At 44.0% G+C, this 26,639-nt stretch overlaps 1 protein-coding gene across 1 annotated transcript in view; it reads left to right on the top strand.

Moving 5' to 3' along the window:
- Positions 1–24,429, top strand: part of Tdrd7 (tudor domain containing 7) — a 64,302-nt gene extending 39,873 nt beyond the window's left edge. Inside the window, exons 10-17 of the mRNA XM_075967286.1 lie at positions 1,434–1,636; positions 4,478–4,612; positions 6,520–6,606; positions 8,839–8,973; positions 11,572–11,682; positions 13,585–14,087; positions 17,299–17,459; positions 23,962–24,429. Of these exons, the coding sequence (XP_075823401.1) occupies positions 1,434–1,636; positions 4,478–4,612; positions 6,520–6,606; positions 8,839–8,973; positions 11,572–11,682; positions 13,585–14,087; positions 17,299–17,459; positions 23,962–24,182 (1,556 nt within the window). The 3' untranslated portion in view covers positions 24,183–24,429. The remainder of the gene's footprint in view (positions 1–1,433; positions 1,637–4,477; positions 4,613–6,519; positions 6,607–8,838; positions 8,974–11,571; positions 11,683–13,584; positions 14,088–17,298; positions 17,460–23,961) is intronic.
- The last annotated feature ends 2,210 nt before the right edge of the window (positions 24,430–26,639 follow it).

Genomic DNA, 26,639 nt, shown 5'->3' with positions numbered 1-26,639 from the left:
CCCCATGATTGTATGTAAAGACACACATACATAAAACATCTGCATTCCCCATGTATACAAGTGGCTGTGCAGGCCAGAGGCATTAGCTTCTCTGTACTTGGAGTTACCAGCAATTGTGAGCCTCCCAGTGTAGATGCTGGGACCTGAACTCGGGTCCCCTGGAAGGATGGGAACTCTGTTAACCACTGAGCTGTCTCTCATAGTTCTTACATGAAAATGAGCCCTCTACAGAAATACCTCACACTTGTGATATCAACATTTCAGAGTCTAAGACCTCAAATTGGAAGTTTCCCAGGCTGCATAGTCAGTTCCAGGCCAGTGTGGACCTACAGAGTGAGTTCCTGTCTGAAAAAAGAAGAAAGGGTGGAGAGGCAGTCTCTCCACAAGGATGATCCTTATGTCTCTGAAGGGCCTGAGTCTGAGGATAAGGCCAGTGAGCTTTGAAGAGCCTATCAAAAACTGTGGAATTGGTTTTTGTCTGGAAAAGGTGCATTGCAAGCGCAGGCCAAGAGTCTGGATGCTGACTGTAAGGGTGAGGAGAGTTCCAGCACTAGGAGTCCTGAGAGTGGGAAGAGCAGGAGTCTGCCGTGTAGCTCAAAGAGAAAAGTAGAGAAAGAGGCCCCGACTACAGGAAATGGGGTGCTCATTTTAGGTTAGTTTAGTTGCCATGTATGCATTATATTGGATTCCAGTTGTCAAAGAACTGAAAGAGTATTAGTGACATTGTACCTGATGCCTGTGTTAGTGGAACATCAATTTCCTTTATGAATCAGAGGACTCTGGAGTCCTCAGAGTGAGTGACGGATAGGAAGGAAAAGGGGAGGAAAGAGACTATTTTGGTTTTCAGTAATACATGTTAATTTTATAAGGAAAGTCGCTGTGCAGGTTTAACTGAAAATGGAAGACTGCCCTACCTCGGCTTGATACACTGTGCTTGTGTAAGCCCGTGAGAGGCTTGTTCCTTCTGAATGAAGATGGAGGAGTGGATGGGGGGGTAGATGCAAAAGGGGAGGGAACTGGAAGAGAGGAGGGAGGGGAACCTGGTTGGTATGTGAAATAAATGGAAAAAAATGTTATTTAAATACAAAATAAATAAAAATTCCAGAAATATGGAGAAGAACAAAGTATGTGATTGACAATTTTTTGTTCGTGTTAGTCTCTTGTTTTACATCCACATTTACATATGACTTGAAGGCTGCTCCTTCTGTGATAAAGCTATGCTTGGTCATCAGTCTCCTTATGTTAAGAGTGCCTGCTCTAATGTGTCTCTTAAAGAGGCTCGCCCTTTATCTACAGATGTGTAAGGTAAAGAAGACTGGGAAATGAAGCTGCCATCGGGAAAACCAACGAGTGATCGAAATATAGGCACTGAAGCTGTCTGTCTGTGATGCTTCTGTGACTAAGTAGAAATGAAAGCAGTTGCTGTTTTCCAGGGCTGGAGATTCTGAATGATGACCCTGACCTTGTGAAGGTGGTCGAATCACTAACATGTGGGAAGATCTTTGCTGTGGAGATACTCGACAAGTCAGACATCCCCCTGGTGGTTCTGTATGACACCTCAGGAGAAGACGATATCAATATCAATGCCACCTGCCTCAAGGCCATCTGCGACAAATCTCTAGAAGTTCATCTCCAGGTACCACTGTGGTGGTCACTGTTCAGTGTGAAGTATGTGGGGGTAGGGTGGGAGTCCCCTACAACAGACACCACAGCCTGCAGAGTGTGGATCCAGGAGAGGTGCAAGAGGAAGGCTGTTTCAGCATGACTCAGTAGCTGGTGAATCTGTTTATTTTAGGTACATTTAAACACATCAAAATTTAGAAAAAAGTTTCCTGGTGACAGTTAACTCGGTCCCATGTGCACAACAAAGCTTACCACATTGAAACCCTTGTAAAGAACAAGTAGCATCGTCCATAAAGCTAGGTTCTGTAGAATAACCGACAAGGCAGGCTCAAAGTAAACAATGCTCATGATGAGAGTCTGGGGGAGGATAGCTCTATAGAATGATGGAGAGAAATAGGCTCAAAGTAAGGGTCTGGGGGAGCCAGTGTGGCCCTGCCATATGGATAGCACAGAGGTTACCAGGCTCTTAATCAGCCTTCTTCCATTTCCAACCTTCTGGGCAGAAAACAGGTTATACACCTCTTACTTTAAAGAGACAACCCTGCATTCTTAAAGTTCCCTAGTGGTTATCTGTGAGCACAGGCCCTACATGCCTCCTACAAAAGTAAGTCATCAGGGTCTGGGGACGTTGTGGAGCAGGGAAGGTCCTTCCATACAAGCAGGAGGACCTGAATTCCATCATAGCCTGTACATAGTTCAAAACAACAACAAAAACCCTGCTGCTGTGGCATGTATCTATATTCCCAGCTCTCGGAAACAAAGGCAGGGTGATGCTGGGATTCAGCGGGCAAGTCATCAGTTCAACGAGAGTCCTTGTCTCAAAGGATGAGATAGGAAATGTTGAGGAAAATACTTGGCATTGACCTCTGGTTTACATATTAATACATACATACAAACACATATGTTTGCACACACACATGCACTTAAGAAAAAGGAAAAAAGAGTGAATGAGGGAGAAGAGAAGAAAATCATCAGAAAAGAAAAAGATTTTAGGCAAATAACTGATACCACATAACTCAGAAAACAAGGAGGGAGGAAGAAGGGGAAATGACATCACCTTACTAGGGAAAAGCAAGCAAGGGGAGTAAATGGACAATGACAGGCAAGACCTAGTCATTATTTCTTATGAATTAGATTTTTATTTTCCAGTTTCTGCAGTAGAAATAATTTTATATGGAATTTTCCTGTAAAGATTAAAAAAGCATGAGGAAGAAGTCTATCCATGAAAATATTTATTGTTAGCCTGAACATTTTTTAAATCTGTAGGACATTAGTGCTCCAAATGAACAAACTAATAAGTTACAGAGTATTCAACTGAAAGAATCAGGTGGGTACTAAAGAACATTTTAAAGGCTTGATACAAAAATGTTTAGGCTTTTAACAAAATAGGACTATGAATTGTTGTTATATATATGTTGTGATTTGGCCACAAAAATGGCCAAGATTAAATCTTTATGCTGATCATAGTTTTTAAAAAATGATTAAAATTTATGTACCCCGCCGGGCGGTGGTGGCGCACGCCTTTAATCCCAGCACTCGGGAGGTAGAGTCAGGCAGATCTCTGTGAGTTCAAGGCCAGCCTGGTCTACAAGAGCTAGTTCCAGGACAGGAACCAAAAGCTGCGGAGAAACCCTGTCTCGAAAATTAAAAAAAAAATCATGTACCCCATTGTAAGGGCTAGTTTTATGTCAGTTTGGCATAAGCTAGTGCCTTTTGGGAAGAGGGACTCTCAATTGAGAAAATGCCCCCATCTCATTATCCTGCAAGGGTATTTTCTTGCTTGACGATGTGACAGAGCTAAACTGATCTCACTCTGGGTAGTACCACCCCTGGGTAGGTGTTCCTGGGGTGTGTAAGAAACCTGCCTGAGTAAGCCATGAAGAATAAGGCTATATGCAGCATTCCTCCATGGCTTCTGTTTCAGTTCCTGCTTTTAGTTTTTTCCCTGACTTCTCTAAATGATAAGCAATAATCTTGAAGGTGAAGTAACCTTTTCCTCCCCAAGTTGCTTTGGTCATAGTGTTTATCACATCAGCAGAAACCTAACAGATAAAGCAGGCTGGTAATGGAATGGATGTTTTGAGATTTAAAAACAGGAGCAATCCGTGTCATCATTTGTGAGCTGGCAGCCCAAAGAAAAATCCCCTGAAAAAAACCCTCTGTTCACCTTATAAAAGTATGATTTTAGAATACTTTTTATTCTTGAGAGACAATAATCCAGTCGATAACATATTCAGCCTTCAGGATGATGGGCTGTTTAGGGACTGTCTCTTTTGTGCCTGACACAAATGACACTTGTATCATGTAAGTTACTAATTTCCTTCTGCCTGGATGTCTTTTAACTTAGAGAATTTTAAAATGTGGCATTAGTTCATTTTCTTGTTACTCTGTCCCAACATCTGGCAGAAGCAACTGAAGGGAAGAAGGGTTTATAGGCTTGTTCTGTGAGGGGATACAGCCCCAAATAGCAGGGAAGCTGTCACTGTGGGCAGGTGGGGCACTCCTCCCATACTTCTGCAGCCAGGAAACAGGTAGAAAGGATGGCCTGTTGGGGCTCAGCTCACTTTCTCCTCTTACTCAGGAATCCAGCCTGTGGGATGATGCCACCCACATTGAGTAGTATAGTATAGTATAGTATAGTATAGTATAGTATAGTATAGTATAGTAGGTACTCATTAAACCTTTCTAGAAACACCTCATACATGCTTCAAAGGTATTGCCGCTCTCAGAGTTGTCAAGTTGACTGAATATATTAACCATCACCAGTATGTAAATGGAATGGGCTGTTCAGGTAACTGCATAAAGAGTAAAGGCAAGCTTATGTTCTCAGACAGTCTGTGTTTGCTTGTTCCAGGTGGATGCCATGTACACAAATGTCAAAGTGACTAACATTTGCTCCGACGGAACACTCTACTGCCAGGTGCCTTGCAAGGGTCTGAACAAGCTCAATGACCTTCTGCATAAGACAGAGGACTACTTCCACTGCAAGGTTCGGCGGAGCACCATCTCCCGAGATCAGCCACAGACTGTAGGCAGGGCTCAGAGTGCATTAGGTTAAGTAACTGCTAATCATTAGAGGTCCATGTTTCAAATGGTGGGTAGAAAACATGACAGACTCCCTCTCCTGCTTTATGAAATGAAGGTGCAGCAGTGTGTTCCCGTGAACCATCACAGCGGTAGTCACAGTGCTGCCTAGAACAGTGCCTGCAATGGGATTGTGGTTTCCTTAGGGCAGGCAGCTGATGTGCCCTAAGCACAGCTTGACTGACTGCCCACAGGAGCCGGCTTGTCAGGCGTCACCCTCGAGCTCTCTACTGAGGAGATACAGCCCATAAATGTGGTTCTGCGGACCTGTCCTCCCCTTTCATTCTGAATCAGGACATGCAGAGGTTTTTGAGTCACTAATACGATTTCCTTACCTCTGGAACAACGTAATTATAATCCAGAACATGTTGTGATTTGCAGATAACCAAACTCCTGCTTCAGCCCTGACCTCTCACCCCTGGAAGGGGGAACCCTTCCCTTTACCACAGAGGACCGCTAGCATCTCAAGTTACTCTGTTCAGCTTTATAATATTTTGGCTAGTTTGGCTATTCCCCTCCCTTAGGAAAGAGCAGTGGTTCTCAACCTTCCTAATGCTGTGACCCTTTAATACAACTGTCCTCATGTTGTGGTGACCCTCAACTGTAAAATTACATTGTTGCTGTTTTGTATCTGTAATTTTGCTAGCTATAAATTGTAATGTAAATATCTGCTATGTGACCTCCATGGGGTTGCCACCCATGGGTTGAGAACCACTGGGGTAGAGACAGTTGTCAGTTTTCTGCATTCCTTTTTTAGTTTTGTCCATAGAATATGTAGTCTACAGTATGCATTCAGTCAATTTAACTCTTACTCATGGTGTCTGGAGTAGAGACATCAAATATATAGCTTTACTCCTTTATGTTGGAGATGCCATTTTATATATTTTATTTTATATAAATTATATATTATACTGTAATATTAATGCATGTTTAATTATATAATTATGAATACATTACATGGCTACAAATTTAAAATGAAATAAATAAGAATATAAATTACATACACAATTTATATTATATAAATACAACATAATATAACAAAATATTATATAAGTATATATAGTGTATATTTTATATATGTCATATGTTTCTGTGTATGTAAAGTTTCACTTACTGGTTGAGTTTGGAAAAATAGGAGAACCCTAGAGAAGCTAACCTCATGAGGATTCGTTTGTCCTAATAACCAACCCAGATGCTGTAGAGCACTCCACATTTCCTAGTGCTTTGCCGCCCAAGGGGAGTCCTTGCCCACAGACTAGCAGTAGTCACCAGAACAGCAAGGCCTGGGAAGGCCCTGAGTGCAGGCTGGGCAGAAGAGGGGCTGACGAGAACCCTGCCGTTTGTTAGCATCTCACAGGCACTGATGTCTGTGCTGATAACACTTCTTGGTTTGGAAAGAAAAAGAAATGAAAAACAGTCACATTAAATGTTACTGTTAAATGTTAAGGCAGAGAGAAGAGGCCTTCATGGCTGACCCAGCCTCCTTACTTCGTCCATCTGCTCTGTCTGGTCAGCTCCAGCAGCTCTTTTCCTGGGTAACTAGTGGAGCCAGAGCCCACATGAACCCCAGTGACCCTGCTAACTTTTAAGGCACTTTAATTGTCAGTCTGTGAACAAACTGGTACTAGCAAGCCTGACAGAGCAGAGGGCAGAGTCTGTAGCTCCGTTGTAAACTTGTCTGCTGCAGCTGTTTCTGGGGAGGAAGGGAAGCCCGAGCACCTGTGGGTAAACAGTCCATGCCTCCACGTGCTCCCAGTGCTGCAGCCATGTTTGCTGAGAGTAAGAGCTGTTTCTTGCTTTTCTCTCTCATAGCACATGACCTCTGAGTACTTCATCTCGCTACCCTTCTGTGGGAAGATCTGCCTCTTTCATTGCAAAGGAAAATGGTTACGAGTGGAGGTAAAATCAGTCCCTTGACTTGTAAAGATTATTGTTAAGTGTTTCACATATACGAGCAGATTTTCTCAGTAGTAAAATAAATATGTTTGGATCATCACCGGTTTCTGACAGCCAAGATGGCCATATGGTTTGAGCTCCTAGTCTCATCCTCCTGCCTCTGATCTGAGGAAGCCAGCAGCTGAATTTTTTTATGTTTTTAGTACATGTATAGCTGTACGCATAGCTTTGCTATGTATTACATATACAATAAAATATATGTACTAGAACTATAAAGATGAATATGTATTTAGAATATGCGTATTAAAAATAAGATTAAGGAGATGGCAATCAATAAAGTACAAGCATGCAGACCCGAATTTTGGGTCCCCAACACCCAAATAAAGAGCCAGGCACAGTAGCAGGTGCCTGTAACACCAGCTCTGGGAAGGTAGGGAAACCCTGGGGTGGCCTTGCTAAATTGATGAGCTTGAATTAGTGAGCTGTGAATTCATTGGAAAAATCTTGTTTAAAAAATAAGATAGAGAGTGATTGAAGAATATTCATATCAGCCTTTGGTCTCAACATGCATGTGTGCACGTTGTGCCCTCATACATGTGTGTGTACATGTGCACACACACAAATGGTTAAATGAGCTTCTTTAAATTTTATGGAAATAGTGTCAAAGCGTTAATATTCCGAAGCATGGTTTTCACTCCTCGTGAGACAGCTCTGTTGCAGTAGTCTGTTTCCATGCTGTGTAATGCAGCAAGGTAAAGGGCCCAGCACTGTCACACAGCTGTCCCCGTGAATGTTTGTGGGGTCTGTTGCCACTGTGCACCTTCCTGTGTGCCATACTCTGAGAATCACAAGGAAAGCAAACCTAGAAGATGAGAACGATCAGTGAATTGCTTTCTGAAATATGTAAGCAGTGCTTCAGCAGATTAACTGTACTGACCCTCCCTTTTAGCAGGGCTCACCCATCCCTAGCCTAATGAAAGCACAGTGCTTTGATGTGACGGTGTTCCCTGAAGGCTGAGATCCAGGGTCTGTGACCATAGGTCATGTGTCACATGCCAGCATGGTATTATGGAGGTCTTAAAGCTTTGTTGTTTAGATGATAATATGTAAATGTGCAGATCTGTTCTTAATTTAAAACATAATTCGCCGGGCAGCGGTGAAGCACACACCTTTAATCCCAGCACTTGGGAGGCAGAGGTAGGTGGATCTCTGAGTTTGAGGCCAATCTGGTCTACAAGAGCTAGTTCCAGGACAGGATCCAAAGCTACAGAGAAATCCTGTCTCAAAGAGCCAAAAAAAAAAAAAAAAAAAAAAAAAGAAAAGAAAGAAAGAAAGAAAAAAGAAAAGAGTTAACAAAAGTTCTATAAAGAGGCTTCACTTACCCTGTCAGCATCTTGTTTATATAACCAGTCTTTGATTCCCAAACCAGGAAGTCAACATTAATACAAGTAACTAGTGTGCAGGATTTTGTCATTTCTCACATTATGACATGATGTCCTTTTCTGCCCTAGGATCCAGTCTGGATGCCCCATTAGGTATAGCTACTATGCTTCTCTAAATCCTCCAGCATGCTGCTAGTTGGTCTTCATTTGTATGACTCTAAAGAGTAGTGTCATTTTGTAAATTTTCTTTCAATTTGAGTGTCTTTAAATTTCTGCTATGTTGGACAGAAGTGTTTCTTAGTCTATATACAAATACTTAGCAATAAAATATACTATATATTTATTCTATAAAATTAAGTGATGCCTTTGTTCTTGACAGTTATACAAGAATTGCTGGGCTCTATGTAGTTCTCCTTATTGCTGAGCATGAATTTGGACTTTATCTTATCCCTCTGACTTTTTGAGCTTTAGATTTTTTTCAACAATGATTAAAAATGACTAGATTTATAGTGAAACTGTGAAGTATGGTATGATTTCAAAACATTTTCCCTCTTCAGGTAAAATTCCATCTTGAATTATTGACGTTTTTATTTTCTTATTAGGATAGAAGAATTTTCCTACGTGTTTTAATATTTTAAAAATAGCATTGTCTAATTAGCAGTATTAAAGAATTAGAGAAATAGTAGAGACTAGTGGTTGCTGGTCAGTACTGTTCTCTGTTGATTGACTTTTAAACAGGAGAAACTGATAGTTTGGGTGTTCTGGACCTGCAGCTCTGTATGGGACGTGATGGTGGCAGTGTGTCCGTCTTCCCACTGTGACCATGAGTTAACCAGTGCTCATCTCATTGCAGATCACAAACGTGCACAGCAGCCGGGCACTCGACGTTCAGTTTCTGGACTCTGGCAATGCGACATCCGTGAAAGTATCGGAGCTCAGAGAAATCCCCCCTCGGTTCCTGCAGGAAATGCTTGCCATACCCCCTCAGGTATGACCTGCCTCAGCCTGGAGGTCTGCAGAAGAGCTTCCTTCCTGCATGTTGATCCGCTGTGCCAGTCCCGATCATGCTCATGAGCAGAGTCTCAGTGTGTAAGAGGATTAGAGAGTGTGAATGTTTACTTACTGATCTTCAGGTGTTAGAGAAGTCTGCTCCCATTTACAGACCACTGTCTCGTAAACACTTGTTTTCAAGAGTGCCGAGTCAATAGGCTGTTACCCAAGTAGAGGTTTATTGTATAATCGCATTCCAGTACTGACATCTAGCTAGCCAGCTTCCACATGCTGCCAGAGTGGTATATAATAAGTGTTTATTTGGTTCTCCATTCTTTTGGAAATGTGTTTATATATACTCATTTTCCTGTAAGACTTTCTCCCATATGAGAAAGGGGAATGATAACATCACCCATAGCCTGTCCTCTTAGGGAGTATTCGGGTGACAGTTGTGAATCACTATAGACCTTGCTATGGTTAAGAAGCTCTGACAACCTTGAGAGGAAATACAGGATTTTTTACAGGAATATAGTATATATTCTATTAATTAAATATTATATTCTATTAAATATTTATATATAAGTAATTAGTGTATGATACATAAATGACATATAATTAATTGTGTTCTATTAAATATTAATGGCCATAGTCTATTAAATATTTAATATTCTGTTAAAGTATAAATAAACCTAGTATATATTGCATATTCTATGAAATATTTATATTTAAATTATCTAAAAATATATAAATACTATGTAAATAAATAATGTGATTGGATATTATGTTATATTAAATATTCATTTGCATTAGGCATGATGAACATGCTTCTATAATCCCAGCACTAGGGAGGTGGAGGCAAAAGGATCAAGAGTTCATGGTCATACTTGGCTGCACAGTTAGTTTAAGGTTAGCCTGGATTTCATGAGATCTGGTCTCAGAAAACAGCAAACAAAATGGATGACATAATGCTCCTCTACTGTTTCCTCGTAGACGCCTTCACCTTCAGGACTAGTATAGACAGCACGGTTTGCTGTGACTAGCATGCCTCTTAGCATTTCTCGAGTCTCCATTGCTTTTTCTGACAGACAGTTATAGAGAAGAATGCCTTTTATCCTCTCAGTATGCAGGCACAATACTGGAAGTCCACAGCTCTTTGAGAGCTGCTGTTGCTGTGACACAGTTCTGGCCCCAATGTCTCCTCAAGACTAAGTCCACCTCGGGCCGAATCATAGTGACAAGGTTCCCTGGCTCGAGAGAGGGGCTTCAGACCTCCGACTGCCTTTCTGAAAGTCCCATTGTACTCCCTTCTTTATGCTGCAGTGTTGTGTGTAACAGGCATTAAACACCTTTTTGTTTCTGTTAATATTCGCCAGATTCCTTATTTGGTAAGTGTGATGACTACTCATTGCAGGTCCCTTAAGGCCAGCTTGCCCAGCCTCTAGTTAGCATCTATTTCCCAAGATGTCTAAGTCACAGAAGCAAATCCAAAAGGTTGTATTCAGCTCTCAATTTTAATGTATTTTAAACTTGAATAGAGCCGGGTGTTGGTGGCGCACTCCTTTAATCCCAGGCAGAGGCAGGCGGATCTCAAGTTTGGATCTTGCATTCGAGGCCAGCCTGGGCTACAAGAGCTAGTTCCAGAACAGGCTCCAAAGCTACAGAGAAACCCTGTCTCAAAAACAAAACAAAAAAATTAAACCTAAATAGATTGCCAGGATTTAAATATTATTTTTCTCTCAGTAAAGTGTCTATTTCTAGCATCTATTTTAGTCATTTAGAAAATCTGATTTATTATGTGCCCTTTTTTTGGTGGCAGAGCTGCTGAGCATTCTGTGGCCTTTCCTGCCAGCAGAACCTATACTTACCTGTACACCAGCCCATCAGGCTGCCTCCCTCCCTCATGCCTCTGCCCACAGGCCCTGCAGAATGCTCTCTCTGCAGCTTTTCCAGGGACAGAGGCTTTGAGCCTGGGGGAGGGTGTGCATGGTGGAGAGAGAACAAGAGGAATCTGAGGGTTGTGGGATAGCTTTCATGCCTGTCACAAGATCATCTCCCCTGTGGCTGAGGGACTCTCCCTCCTTGTGGCCTTCTGCAGTAGCTCGGGAAGCCAGGGAGCACCAGGGGGACTGAGGCATTTGGGTACCTGCAGATTTAGGTATTTACCCTCCTCTTATCCTTGCCTCCTGCAGGAGGTGCGCAGCAGCCATGGGTATCTCAAGAGATGCTAACTGAAGTAGATAAGCTTCCTTTGAGACTCCTGCAGTGAAACCAAGTGGTTGCAAGTGTCCCATCTGTTTGACTCTGTGACCTACAGGCTGCTCTGTTGAGCTTTTTAATCATCTATAAAATGGAGCACAGAATATGGTAGACCAGAAAGATGATGGGGTGACAAGCCCCCTGGCCCCTGGGTGGATTAAAAAAATAAAAAAAAAACAGTAGCAACACAAATAGGCAGCATAGCAGACAGTCAGACCAAGACTGTGACTGCTGTTGTCTGCCACAGCATCTGGCCTTAGGGAGACAGATGCTACCTGTAATACCTGTTTTAAGATGGTGTGTTTGCTCCACACCACTTTGTATTTTGTTTTGTTTTCAGGCTATAAAGTGCTGCCTGGCTGATCTTCCGCAGTCCATTAGCATGTGGACACCAGATGCTGTTCTTTGGTTAAGAGATTCTGTTTTGAATTGCTCGGACTGTAGCATTAAGGTTAGTTATCCTACGGTTCTGGGGTATCTGGGAAGAGCCAGAGCTCAGGGTTTGCACCTCACTGTTTTAAATGAGAACACACTTTTACACACCAGACATTTTTTTCTTCAAAGAGATGAATCATACATGTAGCTGTAAGACATTTAATGACTAATTTCTATTTAAAGAGTTACCCCCATCTCCTGTATTACTTATTCCCTTTCTCCTATTATTAATAAGGTAGCAGAGGTACTTGGTTCTCTACTACAGTTTTGCTAAGTGAAAAATAATTAAATTGACTCCAACTTTGTGATCATATCTCTGGAAAAGTGTTTATGACAATAAATATACTATCTTTCCCTAAAGCAGAGTGGATTGTGAACAGATCATCCAGTGCTAACCCTGGGGATTGTGGACAGGTCATCTACTGCTAACCCTGAGGATTGTGGACAGGTCATCCACTGCTAACCCTGGGGATTGTGGACAGGTCATCCACTGCTAACCCTGGTGCTTGCCCATTTTTTTCCTGAAGCTTCTTAGCTTGTTGCTTGAATTTTTAGGATGAAAAACATTAGATACTTCTCTTAGCTCTTAAACCCATACAAATGGTATTATTGTGTGTAAATGTGGAGCTGAAATCCCTTGACCAGTAGCTTCCCAAAGATCTAAGTCATTTCCCCCAGCTCTGGCCCTCTGGCCCTGTGTCTGTGGAGTCTAGGCTGCTGCTGTGTAACATATGCATTGCATGCTCCACACTGCGTGATTATGCCTTGTTTATAGTCTTCACTTATTACATAATAGTAAGTGTTTTCTCACCTACTCGTAAAGACCAAGAGTTGGGTACACAATAAAACTACTACTTGTTTTTCCTTTTGAGGTAGTCTCTTGCTTTGTAGCTCTGGCTGGACTAGAACTTGCAAGAATCCTCTTGCCTAAGCTCTGAAGTGCTACTATGATTGGATGATGTCATCACTCTTAGCTTTAAAAGTATTTTGTAATGGTTAATTTTAATGGTACTTCTGTATCATAAATGCCAAAATGATTTACAGTCTATTTCAGTAGACATTAAAGGATAGAATTAACTAGATGCATCTCACTGAGAGAACACACTTTTCAAAGTCAACTGTCCTAGATGGGTGGGTGCCTTCTTGGCTTCTAACCTTCTTCCTGCCTGTGTCCCTGTCTTCTATTTTGTGTCCTCTTTGATAGATGATAGAGGTAGGAGGAAGTGTCTCATTTTTGTCCTTTTAAGACATAGAGGAGCTGATGAGAATCACTAAGTCACCCAGACTCTGAGACACCCATGGTGCTGTCCTAATGGCCGCTGCATGGTCTTCCCATGTGGACACGCCCTGGCAGAAAGGATGCATGGGAAGTCAGAAGGTCTCCCCTTTGGTGGACTTGTCCATCTCTTCTCCCCTATCCCCCGACTCTTCAGTGTAACTGGGGAGGGAAGATGCAGACTAAGACCAAACAAAGAAGTAGGACCTGAGGGCCCAGGTAATTGCCATCCTGGAGTCCTCTGCTGGCTTAAAGTGGGCTCCTACTGGATCTTTTGCTATCGTCCTGACTCTTAATGCTGAGGATGGCTAGCAAGTGCGTGGAAGCTTAGTGTATTCGTTCAACTCTAGATTTTGGAATGTCATTAATTTAAAGATGCTACATTGTACCTCTTCTCCTCAGTGGCAGCAGCCACTTCTTACATTACATTTTTATTTTTCAGTTATTAATTCCATAAGATTTGCTGGTGTCTTAGAGATGTTTTGCCTCAGTACCTATTAGACTGTGAGAGGTCATTCATCTTACCATAAATTACTGTTCTACAAAATACTCTGCTTTGATATTTAAGATTAATATTATAACTGCTTCTCAGAATTTAGTGTCAGCATGGATTTTCTAACTTTCTTTTTACATCTTCCAAAGGTTACAAAAGTGGATGAAACCAAGGGGGTTGCATATGTGTATTTATTTACTCCTAAGAACTTCCCCGATCCTCACCGCAGCATTAACCGGCAGATCACAAATGCAGACCTGTGGAAGCACCAGAAAGATGTGTTTCTGAGTGCCGTGTCTGGTGCGGTCAGCTCGCCTGGCAGCAGGAATGGCAGCACACCTGCACCGGGCAGCCCTGGAGAGGGTCTCAGAAAGAGCCACCCAGAGGTCATCAGGAAGCCTCTGCTGGACCACACCAGCTCCTTCTGCTTGGAGGAACTGCCCCCTCCAGTCCACTTGTCAAAGTCAGGGGAACACATGGATGTGTATGTGCCCGTGGCCTGTCACCCAGGCCATTTTGTCATCCAGCCTTGGCAGGAGATCCATAAGCTGGAAGTGTTGATGGAAGAGATGATCCTGTACTACAGCGTGTCTGAGGAGCGCCACATAGCGGTGGAGAGAGACCAAGTGTATGCTGCCAAAGTGGAGAATAAGTAGGTCCTGGGCGGGGCCTTTGTTCCTCGGCTAAGAATATGTAGAGTGGTCAGTCAGGAGGGTCCTTAATTTCCCCAGGGATACTTGGCCCTCACAAATGAGAATTTTGAGTGAAATATGGATTTGATGAGTTGTGTACATTTTTTCATGTTTGAAATTTATATAAAACTCCAGTAACCATTTTTCTGTTATATGCATAAAATGAAGTCTTACCCTGTTCTCCTATCAGAGAAAATGTTTTTATTCAGAAAGTAATTCTTGCTTTCATTTAATGACTTTTTAAAAATTAAATGTTTATTGTGGAAAACTTAGAGAACAAAAACCTTAAGAAACTGAAACCAGCTTTCCAGACACTATTTGTTAAGCCCCTTCTGTAATTGTCCCAGTTTCGTCTGTGGATTTGTATCACTAGTATGCTGTTAGAGTGCTGTGCTTGCTTTCTCAGGACTAATGTTCTGTACTGAACATTTCTCAGAAGCAGCTCTGGCTGAGGATAATCTGTCTCATGGGAAAGCAAAACTAGCATTCTCTTTAGTCAGTAGGTTCCCAGAGCTGTGTGTGTTACAAATGATAATAGGTATTATTATAAATAATAAACCATTGTTTCCACCCCTGATTATTTAGTAAGAGAGTCTTTGGGAAGAAACTGACTAGTTGAAAGATGCCCAGGTGCCCAGCATATGCTGTCATTTGCTTCCTGGCACTTGTGGCACCTTCTTAATGATGTCACGCATTGTTTGTTTCACTGCCCCTGGGCCCTCATGGGGTGGTGTTTGGATTCACAGCCCCTTGCCCGAGACCCATCGGTATGTGCTGGGTGTGCTCCAGTGGAGCACAAGCTCCCCACTTCGCACTCCGTGCTCATGCCGTGGGGTCTTAGGAAACGAAGAGCCGCCTTAGGGGAGACAAGCTTCTTAGTGCTGAACACAAATCTCAATCAATCTCTCTCTCTCTCTCTCTCTCTCTCTCTCTCTCTCTCTCTCTCTCTCTCTCCTCTCCCTCTCCCTCCCTCCCTCTCCCTCTCCCTCTCCCTCTCTCTGACACATACACACACTTTAAAAGATCAAACTGCTAAATTTTTACGCAAAATAATTTTTTATTTAAGGTAGTAAACATAGGCACATAGAAAATGTTATTTTTATGGGAGGAAAAAAAACAATTTTTGACTCTAAAATGTGAGAGAGAGTAACGGTGTTCACTTTGAAAAGCACGAGCCTGCGTCCTCCGTAGAGTCCTTCTTACCATGTCACTTTGTAAGCTTGACCGGTTTGACTCAGTTCATATACCTCCATCTCAGCAAGGACTCCTTACAGGATAATTTATAGCAAAACCGCCCACACATTAGCTGTCGTTGGGGAGGGGGGATGATTATTGTTGGGAAGGCCTGGCATTAGCACCAGGAAATGCCCCCTCCAGTCAGCTCTGCAGTTTCCTTCAGCTTATCTTCAGATGGTGGCTGTCACTTGCTAAGTGTCTGTTGTAATGCCAAGGATTGAGCTAGATGCTTCCAATCAAAAATAAAATAAAATGTTCTACATGAGTAACCGAGGCTCAGGCAGGAGTGACACCTCATCAGGACAGTGGGCCAGGGCTTTCCCATTCAAGTGTGCTTGACTTCTCAACCCCAGGTACTTATCACGAATCCTTTCTGTGTCCCCGCTATCGAGGCTCGTGCATTCTTGCGTTCTTTTTTTTTTTAGCTTATTTTAAGGTTTATTTATTTTTAATACATTTTAATTAGTATATAATTATATCACTTTCCCCTTTTTTTCCTTCCCCCAGCCACTCCCATGCCACCCACTGTCAAATTGATAATCTCTTTTTAATATATATATATATATTTATGCATATATTTGTACAAAAACTTCAGCAGAACCTACTGAGTTTAGTTTGTTCTTTGCGCATGTATGTTATGTTTCAGGGCTGACCACTTTGTACTGCAGAGCCACTTTGGCAGCACAATCCTGGAAATCGCGTTCTATATCTGGAGTCTGCCCCAGACTGGCCTCATCATAGGCTGCTAGCTGTGTTTTCACCTTGGGGCTGCTCTAAGCTTCTGGCTGATAAACTTGTTGCAGAGAATGCCCGGTCCTGCCACCAGAGGGCAAGTCCAGTAGGCCATTCAGTTGCTAAGACATTGTAGATGCTTTGTCTTGAGCCGTGATGCCCTCTTCCTACAGTTGAGATCATAGACTTTAGACTTGTCCTTCATAGGTTCACCTTGAAGTCTGTTTTGTTTTTATCATTTTAACTAGTGACACAGACCCAATGAAGAAAACACACTCGTGTGAATTTCTGGTGCTTTTAGCCAAACTAAGTGCTTCTCTGTGCCAGACTGCCCTTTGCAGGTTGATTATTTTAGGGGCAAGCTGGGTTTTGTGGGTTTTTTTTTTAACATTTTTTTGCATGGGATAATTCAAATAATCAATTTTTCTTTTCATTTAATTTTTTAAAAAAATTTAAAAAGTGCATGCATATTTTATCTGCATGTATATCTGTGCTACAGAGACCAGAGAGGGCATTGGTTCCCCTGGAACTGAAGTTAAAAACAGGTGTGAGCTGCCATGTGGGTGTTGGGAGTTGGACCTAAATCCTTTGGGAGAGCCCCTGATGTCTCAAATTTTTTTTTTGTTTTAAACAGAGCAAACGTAGATGGGTTGAGGATAAGAGAGAACTGAGAATGGGAGGGGACCCAAGGGAGGAACACCCTAAAATAACCTTTGTTCAAAACTTGGAATCCCTCCCCAGCCTGCCGCCGAGTCCTCTATGCCTGCATCATCCCTTACTGAAGCCTCATGGGGTATTTTCTCTCCACCACGTCTTCTCAGCTCTGCTCTCTTTTCGCCTCAGGCAACTCTCTGGCTTCTGCCATCCCACCTGCATCTTCCTTTCCCTCTCGCAGACACGGATGATGTAAAAATGTGGCTGTCCTGTGTGTCTCCAGGATGAAGGGATCCCTTGCCTTGTCCTGACCAGCCCCATGGTATCTGTTTCAGCCTGTGGATGATTGACAGTGCAAGAGTCACTGCCTCCCCCCATGAGCCCTATCAAAAGACTAGCACAGCTGGCAGTGGTAACCCCTGAAGAAAGCAGCCACAGTTGCTTCCAAACTCCCATGACGGATTTTTCTATGTACCCTGTAATGCTTGCTTCCCTTTGGAATGGGTGTTGACTTAGGCCGTTTTTCTTTTCAATCCAATGTGCTTCCAGGTGGTACCGGGTGCTATTAAAAGGAATCCTGACCAATGGGCTGGTGTCCGTGTATGAGCTGGACTATGGCAAGCATGAGCTAGTCAACATAAGAAAAGTGCAGCCCCTAGTGGATGTGTTCCGGAAGCTGCCATTCCAGGCGGTCACCGCTCAGCTTGCAGGTAATTTCTGCAGTGTGACTCGGCTGCAGTGGGATTTAAACCCTCCTCTATTCTAGGTTCTTAACAGTGCAGGATCACTAGTTAGCCTTCTGCATGTTGTTTTAGCTTTTTAATGCTAATACCATCCTGCCCATGATGGAAGTCATCTTAATGCTCACTCGTCTATTCTCCTTCTGCTTTCTGACTCTGGTTACATGCCTGATACTATTTCTCAAGCTGCAGTCCAGGGACAGATACAGGGTTGCATCCTGGTTCTCCTCATTTACAGTTTTCCCATTTGGGAAATATAATGTCCTGGATGGGCTAGTTGTCACCCACCCACCCCCCCCCAGAGTTGTAGATTGAACCCAGCATCTCATTTGTATGAATGTCAAGCACAGGTCTTTAGCTGAGCTATACTCCTAGCCTCTGTTAATTATTTTGATGGGTGTAAAGCATTCCATTGAGTCAGAATTTCCCTCTAAACAGTAGTGAAACAGTATTTCCTGTGGACAGTAATGAAAACAAGCAAAAAGCAGGGGAAACTTTGAACCCAAATAACCAAGAAATAGAAAGTGTAATTGTTTTATGCCAAAGTTTACTGCATAAACTATAGCAACATTACACAATCACAAAACATAGGGACAAATGACTTTCCTGTTTGCATCACAGTACAGCTTACAAATACATAACTTTACCCTGTATTGACATTTGGCATGCTTGTTTAGTAGCTGTACAGTGGCACGCTCTGTAGTGTTGTCCAATGAGGTCTTCCATGCTCTTCTGAGAAGCAGTTCAGATGTGATTCCACTCTAAGCAGCTGCTGGGGCCCCTTAGTTTGAGCAGAGGACCTGAAGGCCAGCAAGACACCTGTGCTCCCCTGGGCTCTCTGTGCCCTGCCTTCCCTGCCCTCTGTACTGGGATATTTGTCCCTGCAGCCACCCTGTGTCACTTGACTCTTTGCTGCTGCCTTAGGCCTTGGCATCGCCTGCCCCAAACGACATGGGACAGTCGGGAAAGCTGTGTAGACAAGGGCATGTATGCATTCTTTGCTGGCTGTCCAGCTTCTGGTGGGAGGCTGGGCAGGGTCTTATTGTGAAATACTTGCCATTCTCTCATCCTTACTGCCAGGGCTCAAAGCAGCTTCCCATGATGACTGAAGATAAATCAGAAACAGTGCTTTGTGTGTGGCGTGGTCACTAGTCAGTCTGCTTTGGACTTAGAATTTTCGATGGTTTCTTTAGATTTAATGCTTATTTTTTCTTCATTTCCACTTTGAACACCCAAGTTTAGCTACTAGCACATTTTGTCAACTACAGCCTCTCACTGCCAAGAGAACTCTCTGAGGGATGAGCACCTAGTGTCCCCGTCACCCAGCAGGGCCTCCAGCTGCCCTCTGAGGGCTTTCTGTAGTCTAACCCATGGTGCTGTAAATGTTTCCCTAAGCACCATGCTTGCTGCATATCACACCTTCCATGTGCTGAGTTTTCATGTTTATTTAGCTCAGAATATTTTTAAATCCCTTTAGGGGTTTCTTCTTGGCCTCTAAGTCAGTTGGAATCATGTTCTTCCTTCTTGATATTGTGGGATTTTCCCTCTTAGCTTTCTGTTGAACTCCATTGTGGTTTCTATTGTTTTGAATTGTTCCAGTGTGTTTGCTGTCCCAGAATATGACTCCATGAAAGCTTGAGGATTATAATGTGCTGCTACTGAATGAAGTGGCCTGAAGATGTTGCTTACATCCAGTACTATAGTGTTGAGTTCAGTGTGTCCTGCTGGATCTATATGCCTCCTCACCTCCTCTCTCTCTCTCTCTCTCTCTCTCTCTCTCTCTCTCTCTCTCTCTCTCTCTCTCTCTCTCTCCTCTCTCTCTCTTTTCCTCTCTTCTCTCTCCTCTCCTCTCTCTCTTTCTCTCTCTCCTTCTCTCTCCTCTCTCTCCTTTCTCTCTCCTCTTTCTCCTCTCTCTTTTCTCTCTCTCCTCTCCTCTCTCCTCTCTCTCTCCTCTCTCTCCTCTCTCTCCTCTCTCTCCTCTCTCTCCCCTCTCTCTCCTCTCCTCCTCCTCTCTCTCTCCTCCCCCTCTCTTTCCTCTCCCCCCTTCACTCCCCCCTCTGTGTGTGTGGTGTTTTGTATATGTGGTGTACATGGGGAAGGGACTGTGTGGTGAACATGCATGTGTGGGGAGGAGTGTGTGTGATGTGTGTAGTGTGTATGTGCATATGCATGAACGTGTGTTTACAGGTAGAACAGGTGCTAGTGCCATACCTGTTGGTGCTTATTGGACAGCAGAAGTCAGTGTCAGCCTCCTGTTTTGCTCTGGCCTTTGTGTCTGGAGTCAAGGCCTTTCCACTGGATGTGAAGCTCACTGGTTGGCTGACCGGCTGGTCAGCAAGCCCCAGGGTCCTCCTGTCTCTCCCTCACAGCGCTGGAATCACTGGCATGCATCATCACGAGTGCCTGCGATTCAAATCCTTGTGCTTCCATGTTGCCTGCTGAGCCACCTCTCTAGCCCAGGTTGGCTGTTCTGGCAGGGACTGCAAAGTCTCAGCAGCAATGGTGGGTACATCTGTTTCTTCCTGCACTGCAACTCTAGCCAGTTTTGCCTGAAGTGTGGTGTGATATTGGGTGTGTCCACATTAAGGATCTTTGATTCTTTCTGGAAAAGGAGCCTTTGCCACTGTGTTATTGTTCTCTGTCCCCGATAGCTTTCCTCACACTGAAGTCTGCTCTTTCTCAAGTGAATGTCCCTGCATGATCATTCCCCATTCCGGTACCTGTGTTATGAGTCTTTCAAGTAAGTTTCTGTTATATGCATATAACTGGGTCTTGCTTTTTTATGTACTCTGATCATCTCTTTTAAGTCATGTGCTTAGACCAGTGATATTTAAAGTAATCATTTTAAACATTTAAGGACTAGGGAGGTAGGTCAGTTGGTAAAGTGTTTGCTGCCAATACAAGTTTGATCCCCCAAACCACGTAAGAACATCTGGACTTGGTGGCTTCTTCATTGTAACCCAGCATTGTGGCAGAGATCTTGAAGGTTCCTGGCCACTTAGCTCAGCACACTCAGCAAGCTTCAAACCAGTGAAAAACCTTGTCAAAGAAATAAGAGCCAGGTGGCTTCTGAGGAACAGTACCCAATGTTGGGCCCTCTGACCTCCACGTAACAGTCACACACACATGCAGATTACCTGCATTTACATGGGTACCCATACATACAATGTCATTATCAATATAGACTAATGGCCACCACATTTATTAGTTTTCTAGTTATCTTTGTTCATCATTCTTATTTTTGCCTTCCACACTCTGTCTGTCTGTGTGTGTTTTGAGACAAGGTCGCCCAAAACCCATGTTGCCCTCAAAGTCATTATGTATTCCAGGCTGATCTTGACCTCCTGATAGTCTTGTCTTCAGATCCCCAGTGCTGGGATTGCCAGTGCACACCACCATGCCTAGTTGGCTTCTGTGTCTTAGTTAAGCATGTTATAGGAGTCCATCTTCTTGCTTTAACACATCAATTTTATTTCCTTTTCTAAAGACTGGCTTTAGTCTGGGGAGGTGGTTCAATAGATAAAGCACTTCCGTGCAAGCCTGAGGACTCGAGTTCAGTTCCTAGAACTCACATAAAGGCCTGGTAGGCCCGACAGCCCACTTGTGGTCCCAGCACTTCAGAAAGAGACAGGGAATCCTGGGTAGCTCATCTAAAGGGATCAGTAGACTCTCGGTTCAGTGAGAGACTCTGGCTCAGTAAACAGGATGGCGAATGACAGAGGAAGATGACTCGTGAACTTTTGGCCTCTACATTTATATACATGCATGTTTGTGCACCTGCACGGGAAAAGGGGGACCTTGTCAGTGGTTGCCCTGGGATCTGCCACCTACATTTACAACTAGTGTGTGTGTGTGTGTGTGTGTGTGTGTGTGTGTGTGTGTGTGTGTGTGGAGATGGGATCTCATTTGTAGCCCTTGAACTCACTATGCAGCTGAGGATAACCTTGAACTCCTTTAATCCTCTTCCCTTTACCTCCCAAGTGCAATGTGTGTGCGCGCGCGCGTGTGTGTGCGCATGTATGTATGTGTACATGCACATGTGTGCATATGTCAACCAGAAGACAATGTCAGGTGTCTTCCTCAAATGACTCGAGGAAGTCACTCTCCACCTTGTTCTTTAAGATGAGCTCTCAGTGAACCTAGAGCTGAGTGACTCTGCTAGGCTGGTAGGCAGCAAGCTCCAAGGATTCGTCCACCTGCCTTTTATCTCCCCAGTGTTGGGTTGTGCACATGCACCCCCATACCTGGCTTTCACATCAGGGCTGGGAGTAGAAACTCAGGTTCTCGTTCATGTGTGGTAGGTTTTTTACCAGCTGAGCTGTCTCCCCAGCACGCAACGCTAATCTTTAATAGTGCTCTTCTCCTTCACAGGTAGTACTAATACATTACAAACTTCATAAAACAAAAGAATCTTAGAGCAAAATACTTTCTTCCTCTTCCCCATGTATTACAGCAGCCATTTGTTTTGCTTATGTATACAGCTTGCATAATCAAACACTTTGATGGTAGTAATTGGAGCACCCTGTTACCTACCACTGGGTCAGTTACACGTAAGAGCAGCCCAGCAGGGCACCAGGAGGCTGAGGCAGGAGGGTTGTGAGTCTGAAGCCAACTGAGCTGCGTAGAGAGACATAGTCTGACAAACAGACAAACAAAAGAATGCATTTGCCTCCCCTCTCACTCTCTGATGCTTTTCCTATTAGCTTAGACCCGTTTTCTTTTCTTTCTCTCTAAAGGTCTTTCCTCACTACTTCTGAGGCAGCCTGCTCACAGCAGACTTCACCAGGTTTTTGTTTGTCCAAGAGTCCCTTTCTCCTTCTCCTCTTTTGTTTTTCTTTTCTTTTCTCCCTCCACGCCCTCCCCCAGGAGTCTTGCATGCCTGGGAAGTGCTATCAGGCCTGCTCCAGCGCTTGGAGGGCCAGGGCTACCTGAGCAGGGTGTGCAGTTGTAACTGGTGAGCGGCTCAACCTCTTTGCCTCTTTGCAGCACTTCATTCTCTTTGCTCCTGTGGCTTCTGGTGTCAGGTGTAAGTCTGATCTTTGTCTGTACCTGAGCTGTTCTCCCTCCTTTGGCTCCTTTCACAACTTTACTGAAGTCAGATGTAGTGTGTGCAGCGATGTGTTTACCGTCTTTGTTTGGTGTGACCCTGATTTGAGGTTGTCATTCCTGCTCAGGAGCTGCTTCTGTCTCCTGTCTTCTTCTCCTGGTTCTCACTACACTCATCTCCACACCTTCCTAGCTGTCCCAGTTCTTAGCAGTTCCATGCTGGGTCTCCTTTCCAGCCATCTCTTTGCTTCAGTTGCTGAAGCTTCTGCTGCCACATTCTTGAGGTCAAAGACTCTTTCCTTGACCCTGTGGAGCTGCTCTTTTCTCTTTCAGTGTTTTCCTTGTTGTTCCCAGCATTTCTCTCTCTCTCTCTCTCTCTCTCTCTCTCTCTCTCTCTCTCTCTCTCTCTCTCCTCTCTCTCTCCCTCCCTCTCCCTCTCTCTCTTTTTCATATTTTTAAATTTTCCATATTTCTGCAGAAATCACGCATTCTCTCCTTTTGGTGCCTAGGATGGACCCCAGACCCCAGGGATACTGAGCAAGCCCTTCTCCACTGTGGTACCTCAACAGCACCATCCTGTTCTTAAATGTAGCCTGTCTCCTCCACTGAAACTCTCAGCTGTCACTCAGACTTCTTTAAATTCCTCGTCTTGACTCTCCAGCTTTCCTGCCATGCTGACTGATTCTGAGGGTGGTTTAGTCTCTTCAGACTGTAGGCTTGGCCTTTAGTATCACGTGTTTTGGTGGAGGTGAACATGACGCCTGGGTAAAAGTCATTTCTGAACAGGCCCCTCAGTGGTGTAGTGTGAGGTGTTTGGGACTGGGGGTGTCTGTAGTCCCATAACCGGGTACCACATGAGTCTGGTATGAACTTTTCTAACTCCAGAGCCCCTCTTTAGGGGAGTACGATGGCTGTGGGCCAGAGGGAGCTGTGTAAGAACTGAGCAGCCTCTAGGTCCTTGGGCTCAGATGAAGTATTGTGCTCTTCGTTATGACTCTCAATGTTGTAAAACAAAGTGCACACAGATCATCCAGCCAGTCTTTTCTGTTAACTTACTTTTAACCTGTTGTGGGGAAACCATTCTGAAAAATGTCACAGTGTTGGTACTGACACTATTCCCTCTGGCTATCTCGATTTTACCAATCTACAATTTAGGTGTAGGAGATGGAAGCGGTCATCGCTATGTCCCTTGGTAAACAGCATGGAGTCACTTCTGTAGCAGGTCAAGGCTTACAGAAGTGTCTCCATTCAGGAAAGAAGAGTTGTAAGCCAGGGAACATGGATCAGCAGTTTTTCTGACATAGGCAGGTCTAACCTAGAATACTTCAACTACTTTGGAACTGATTAGGTAGTTCTCCCTCCTGTTGACTCAGGGAAAGGCAAGAGTGGCCACTCACTGCCCCCTCGCTCCCTGTCTTTCTCCTAGGAGTAAAGTGCAGCCAGTGGTCGGAGGAGGCTTCAATGGTGTTCCGAAATCACGTGGAGAAGAAACCCCTGGTGGCATTGGTCCAGGCAGTTATTGAGCACACTAACCCTTGGGACCGGAAAGTAGTGGTCTATCTAGTAGACACATCACTTCCAGACACTGACACCTGGATTCATGACTTTATGTCACAGTATCTGGTGGAGCTGTCAAAAGTTAATTAATCACTGCTTGAGACCCCAACAACTAATGCAGGTTGTTCTCTAAGCAATAACAAATGTGTAGTAGGCTCTCAGAACATCTTATTTTTACTACATGGCTCTGACTGTTGTGGAGGATTAAAAAGAATATGCTTTGTTTGATGAAAGATATTTAACAAGTTTTGTTTAACACAGTTGACTTTTCAAAGAAAATTGCACTTGAATTATTAATATAATATTAGAATAAAACGTTTAGCAATGTAAAACCTGATGTCTTGGTTTGCTTTCTAATGCTGTGATAACCATCATGACCAAAAGGAACTTAGGGAGAAAGAGTTTGCTTGGCTTGCAGATTACTGTCCATCATCAGGGAAGCCCAGGAAAGGACTCAAGCAGGAGCTAAAGCAGGGGCCATGGCGAAGCTCTGCATCCTGGCTTGTCCCCATGGCTTGCTTAGCCTGCATTCTTATACCTCCCAGGACAACAGACCCAGGGGTGTCCCTGCCCACAGTGAACTTTGCTCTCCTACATCAGTCCTTAATCAAGAAGATGCTCTAGGGGCTGGAGAGATGGCTTAGAGGTTAAGAGCACTGGCTGCTCTTCCAAAGGTCCTGAGTTCAATTCCCAGAAACCACATGGTGGCTCACAGCCATCTGTAATGAGATCTGGTGCCCTCTTCTGGCCTGCAGGCATACACACAGACAGAATATTGTATACATAATAAAATAAATAAACAAATAAATAAAAGAAGATGCTCTGTAGACTTGCCTACAGGCCAGGCTTATGGAGACATTTTCTCCATTGCGGCACCTACTTTTTAGATGGTGTGAGTTTTGTCAAGTTGGCACACTAACCAGCACACTGACTACGTATTCCTAGGTATTCTGATTCTAAGGTGAAAGTGTCCATTGCCACTGATGTCTGCATTGCAGTGTTGGGGTCTTCATCAGGAAATCGAGAATATAATGAATATAATACAGTGACTCTGGTCCACTCTGGTGTCGTGATGGGTCCTAGAGCAGATTGCCCTAAATGTGTGTACATCAGTAATGATACAGGAGCAGCCAAGCACAACAGTGTACTCGTTGCCAAATCTTAAAAAAAAAATAGATTTACATGTGTGTGCACATGCACGCATGTCACAGCACACATGGAATCAGAAAACTTGGGAGTGGGTTCTTGTTCCTCCCATTGTGTTCAGGAATTGAAATCAACTCATCAGTTTGGCAACACATGCCTTTACCTGATTAGCCATCTCAGGCTCTCTCTGATCTCCCTCCCCAGCCCTGCCTTCTGCACCTGTGTCCAGCCACATGGACCTTTATCGGGAGCCTGAGCCCCTCTTACCTCCATCCAAGACTACTGACATTTCAAACGAGACTCATTTCCCTCTAAATTCTCAGCCTGTGGCTTGGCTCCTTCTGCGTCGGTGCCCCTCTGGCTTCTTGCTATGTAGTCCAGGCTAGCTTCAAACTTGAGGTCCTTCTGCTGCCAAGGCACTGGGATTATATCTACCAAGACTAGCTCTCCAGTGTAGTTGGAGTACGCCTCTCTAGATGCACCGTGTCGACAGTGAGCAGCTGCCAGGTTGTCTCAGTCATATCAGAGACGGACCCTAGTCATTCCTTTACCCAGTAGCACACCATGGGTAGTAAACAACCGTGTCTCATGGGCAGACAACATCCCACCTTTGCAGACGGCTGGCTAACCACATGGTCACTGCCTGTACCATTTCAGCTTTGTAAGTGTCACGTGGTCACTTCCGGGGTCACCCAGATAGACAAAATGACGCTGTGCAGGTCAGCACGTGCTGGCTAATTGATGGACAGACAGATGGGCAAATGGACGGATGGTAAGCTTTAGCTGTGGGTAAGAAGAAGTGGAGAAGCCCCAGACAAAAAGCAAAACGCTGGAATAAAGAAACACACTGAAGACATCTTGACATTCTTAATTAGAATATTAGGACAGACAGACAGCCAGGTACAGCAGGCAGGGGAGCAAGCCAAGCGAATGGATCACTGCAGTGTGAGCAGAAAGCGGCTGTTGTGTTGAGCACACTGCGTTTGAGCTATAGACTGCTGGGGAGGTGCTCCTGGGCTGTGGGCAGCGTGACATGAGTGGACCTCAGGGGAGAAGTCCAGGCTGCAGGCAAACATTCTTGGAGCTATTTGTTTTGAGTTGAGGAAATGTAGGGAAAACAATAATAGAAAAAGAAAAGACCAGGTTGTAAAAGGTTTTCATCTTAAACATGTATAACGTATTCTAGTTTTAAGAGAAAATGTGGAGCCTAGGCAGTTTGGATGCTCACCTTACTAGACCTAGATGGAGGTGGATGGTCCTTGGACTTCCCACAGGTCAGGGAACCCTGATTGCTCATTGGGCTGATGAGGGAGGGGGACTTGATCGGGGGAGGGGGAGGGAAATGGGAGGCGGTGGTGGGGAGGAGGCAGAAATCTTTAATAAATAAATAAATTAAAAAAT

Source organism: Microtus pennsylvanicus, chromosome 3 (assembly GCF_037038515.1).
Source record: "Microtus pennsylvanicus isolate mMicPen1 chromosome 3, mMicPen1.hap1, whole genome shotgun sequence".
Classification (NCBI taxonomy): Eukaryota; Metazoa; Chordata; class Mammalia; order Rodentia; family Cricetidae; genus Microtus; species Microtus pennsylvanicus.
Note: the sequence above shows the minus strand (reverse complement) of the source record. Positions and strands in the feature narration are given on the sequence as shown.